Raw genomic sequence first — 3,450 nt, 5'->3', positions numbered from 1 at the left:
CCGCCAGGCTGTCTTTTGTAACCGCCTGCTAGTCATCAATAAGGACTTTGCCCCTGGGTTGTTCTCACCCCTCCAAAATCAACTTCCAGATCTCCTCACGAGCATTATGGCAGCTGGCGTTTGCGCGCTGTCTTGCCACGCTGCTGCCAAACCTGCGGGGGCCTATAGAGATCACAGATCCAGCGTTGACCAGCTTTGACCGCCGGGTCCTCGCCGCCTGTGGCTGCCTCGTCGCGCCTGCCGGCGACTGCAGCCCGTGGGACCCGGCCGCTGGCGGCGCGAGCGGCGATGCGGGCCAGGGGACTTTCATATATGCCCCATACTGCCCGCATGCTGTCAACGGGGAGCTAGTTGAGGCCAACCTTGGACGACTGCAACAGATAGCTTACCTTGGGACCTGCTTTGAATATTACGAGGCTCTTGATGATTTGGAGACGACGGCGCGGCGGCGGCGGCAGCAGGGCAGCGCTGCGGATCAGGAGGGTTTGTCGAACGGCAGCGGCGGCAGTGGCAGCAGCGAGGGCGAGAGCGACGGCGGTGGCAGCAGCGGCGGCGGCGAGAGCGGCGGCGGCGGGGACGGCGAGGGCGAGAGCGTCAGCGGTGGCAGCAGCGGCGGTGGCGAGAGCAGCAGCGGCGGGGACGGCGGGGACGCCACCTCAAACCAGGCAGCAGCGGCGGCCGGCAGGCCGGACGATGTGACGAGTTGCGGTGCAGGGTGCGGCCTTGGCAGCGGCGGCGAGCTACTGGAAGGAACGGGCCTGCTGGCAGACCTGCGGCGGCACGGGCGGGTCTTGGAGCTGGCAGTCCCCAGGTTTGGCCTTATACATGGTGTCACGCTGCGGCTGCATGTTTTCCCGCGGCGAGAGTCGCTGTAAATCAGTCATCAGTCAACTGCTGTGGGCTCGTGCAGCGAGCCATCTGCGTGGTTGGCATGATCGGCCAAAACATCAGCCCCATGCTAGCAGTCGTGCTGGCCAGACTAACCTATGGCAGGCGCCTGTGTAAACAACTTTAGCATGCAGCTGCACTGCACTGCATGTGTTGCAATGCATGCAGACCACAGCATGCGCAGCGGCGCTCAAAACAAGTCCTTTGAACTTTTGATTGCGACGCTTCATCCCTTGTACATGTCTTACATCAACGATAACGAGGTCCCGAGATAATTTATCATCCAGCCATCTCTTTCTCGTTCATTGCAGCGCGCGCCCCCGATCTGAGTCGTGTCTTTGGGGCCGGCTGAAGGGTGCAACTGTATCGCACTGTTGTGGTGAATTGTCACCTTTCATGATGATACCAGACTGGGATCAGGTGCGTGCATCGGTTCAGGGCCGTGCCCGCCACGTCGCTGCAGCAGCGCCCCAGAGCTCTATTATACGAGTTACGCAAAAGCTGTAATATGCACACAGCACTAATTTGATGGCCCAACTCCTTCCCACCTCTATCCCTGGGCTGGATGGACAGGCCACGACAGACACCAGGCCCGCTGTGCCTCGTGACCAGCTGGGATCGTGTCCAACAGCCCCACCTTCTCATATGAGCGGCAGCGCCAAGATCGGCGCAAGTTCCCAGGGGGGCGCCACCAGGGCGATGACAGCCGGCGGTACCATGGCCAGCGGCCTCAATGATGCATCCTTCGCTCAGCGCGAGGCGGCGGCCTCTAGACCACGGGGACGCGGGCGCTCACGTGGGCGGGGCCAGGACTGGCGAGGGGGCCCCGGGTATGCGGCCGAGGACAGCGTTGACTCCGAGGCCCTCGACGCGCCCGCCAGCGCGGCCCTGCGCATTCGGAACGGCAGCGGCAGTGAGGCCAGCTACTCGGATCCAGCGGCCCCGCAGCTCCCGACTCATGCGGCCGCCAGCGGCCAAACGATGCCCGCGGCCTCAGTTGGTGGCGGCGGCGGCGGAGGCAGCAGCGGCACGCCCAACAGCGTGGGGGCTGCCGGTGCGTCCTCGCATGCGCTAGAGCCCCTGCCGCAGCGTGCCCAGCAGCAGCCGCATGGGCGGAGGCAGACTGCAGCTGCGAGGCCGCTGCGCGGCATCAATGCTGCGCAGGCGAGGTGTGCGGACGGCAATGTAGCGGGGCCGTCGGAGTTGCCGATTGAGGAGCAGGAGCAGCAGCAGCAGCAGCAGCAGCAGCAGCAGCACGATGCGCTTGAGCAGGAGCACACAGACGTGCACGCGCATCCTGCAACACGTGCCGACGCCCCCGCAGCTGCCAATAGTGCTGCCGCCGCCACTGCCGCCCGTGCCGCCTCCGCGTACCCGGCGCGCGCGACGCTGCGCGCCGGCGCCGGCGACCGTCTGAGCGCCCTCAAGAGCAGCATCCAGCAGCACCTCAAGCCTGCGGGCCCCGCCCCGCCGCGCCGTGCGCCTCAGGAGCCTCAAAGTGATGACAGCGGCCGCGGCGCCGGCGGCGGTGGGGCCTGCAAAGCAGTCAGCAACCGCTCAGGCGCTGCGGACAGCCAGACGCCCGACATGCGCAGTGATGCGCAGGGCAGCAACGGCCCCATATTCTTTGGTTCTGTGATGAACGGTGGCTCGCCAGACTGCTGCGTGGGGGCCAGCGACGGCGAGGGCGACGACAGCGGCCCGGAGGCGCTGCCAGACTGGGACGCGGCGCGCCGCCTGCTCGAGCGCCTCGCAGAGACGCTGCCCGAGCTGCAGCGCGCGGAGGAGGCGCGCGCGCGCCGCCTGGAGGCGCGCCTCGCCGCGGCTGAGGCAGAGGCCGCGGCGCAGCGCCGCACGGCGAGCACCGCCGCGGAGTCAGCGGAGCGTGAGCGGCGCCGCGCGGACGCGGAGGCCGCGCGCGCTTACGGCGCCGAGGCCCGCGCGGCGGGTGAGGCGGCCGCGAGGCGGCGCGCGGAGGAGGGGGCCGAGGCCGAGGCGGGGGCGCTGCTCGCTGAGCTGGCGCGGGCGCGGGAGGATGCGGCTGCTGCGGCGGCGGGCGCCGCTGCGCGGTTCGGGCAGCTGGAGGCGCGGGCGGCAGAGGCTGACAAGCTCAGGGCACAGCTTGACCTGGTGAGGCTGCACGCAGGTGCGGGCCCTGGCACGCTGCTGCCGCCAGCACCTGCGCCTGCGCAGCAGAATGCGCTCTCTTACGCTGCAGCGCCGCCTCCGCCCTGCGGCGGCGGCGCGCCCGGCGGCCCCCAGCCGCCGCGCACAGTGGCGGAAACAGGCGCGTCCCAGCGCGGCGCGCCGCCGCCGGGGTTTGGCGGTGACAGCCAGCAGCTCGGCGGGGACGCGGCCGTCGGGGCCACGCGCGTGCCGTTCACTTTTGGCAGTTTTGATGCGGACAGCCCGCCCCCGCCAGACGCCCGCGCTGCGCCGCCGCGCCGCGCCGCGAGCGGCGGCACCCTCAGCGCGTCCGACTCAGTCGTCCCCGGCCCCCACGGCGCCCCCCTCGGCGACAACGGCGGCGGGGGCGGCCGGCCGCTCCCCGGCGGCGCGCAG

General features: G+C 69.5%; 1 protein-coding gene across 1 annotated transcript in view; it reads left to right on the top strand.

Annotated features, from left to right (window-relative positions):
* MNEG_1372 (hypothetical protein) overlaps positions 1-3,450 on the top strand; it is a gene marked incomplete at both ends in the record, with an annotated part of 5,416 nt that overhangs the window by 1,579 nt on the left and 387 nt on the right. The window contains 3 exons of the mRNA XM_014050151.1: positions 381-715; positions 1,770-1,942; positions 2,213-3,034. Of these exons, the coding sequence (XP_013905605.1) occupies positions 381-715; positions 1,770-1,942; positions 2,213-3,034 (1,330 nt within the window). The remainder of the gene's footprint in view (positions 1-380; positions 716-1,769; positions 1,943-2,212; positions 3,035-3,450) is intronic.

The sequence above is a fragment of the Monoraphidium neglectum genome, assembly GCF_000611645.1.
Source record: "Monoraphidium neglectum strain SAG 48.87 unplaced genomic scaffold scaffold00135, whole genome shotgun sequence".
NCBI lineage: Eukaryota > Viridiplantae > Chlorophyta > Chlorophyceae > Sphaeropleales > Selenastraceae > Monoraphidium > Monoraphidium neglectum.
The sequence above is the reverse complement of the archived record's forward strand: the minus strand, read 5'-3'. Positions and strand labels throughout refer to the sequence as shown.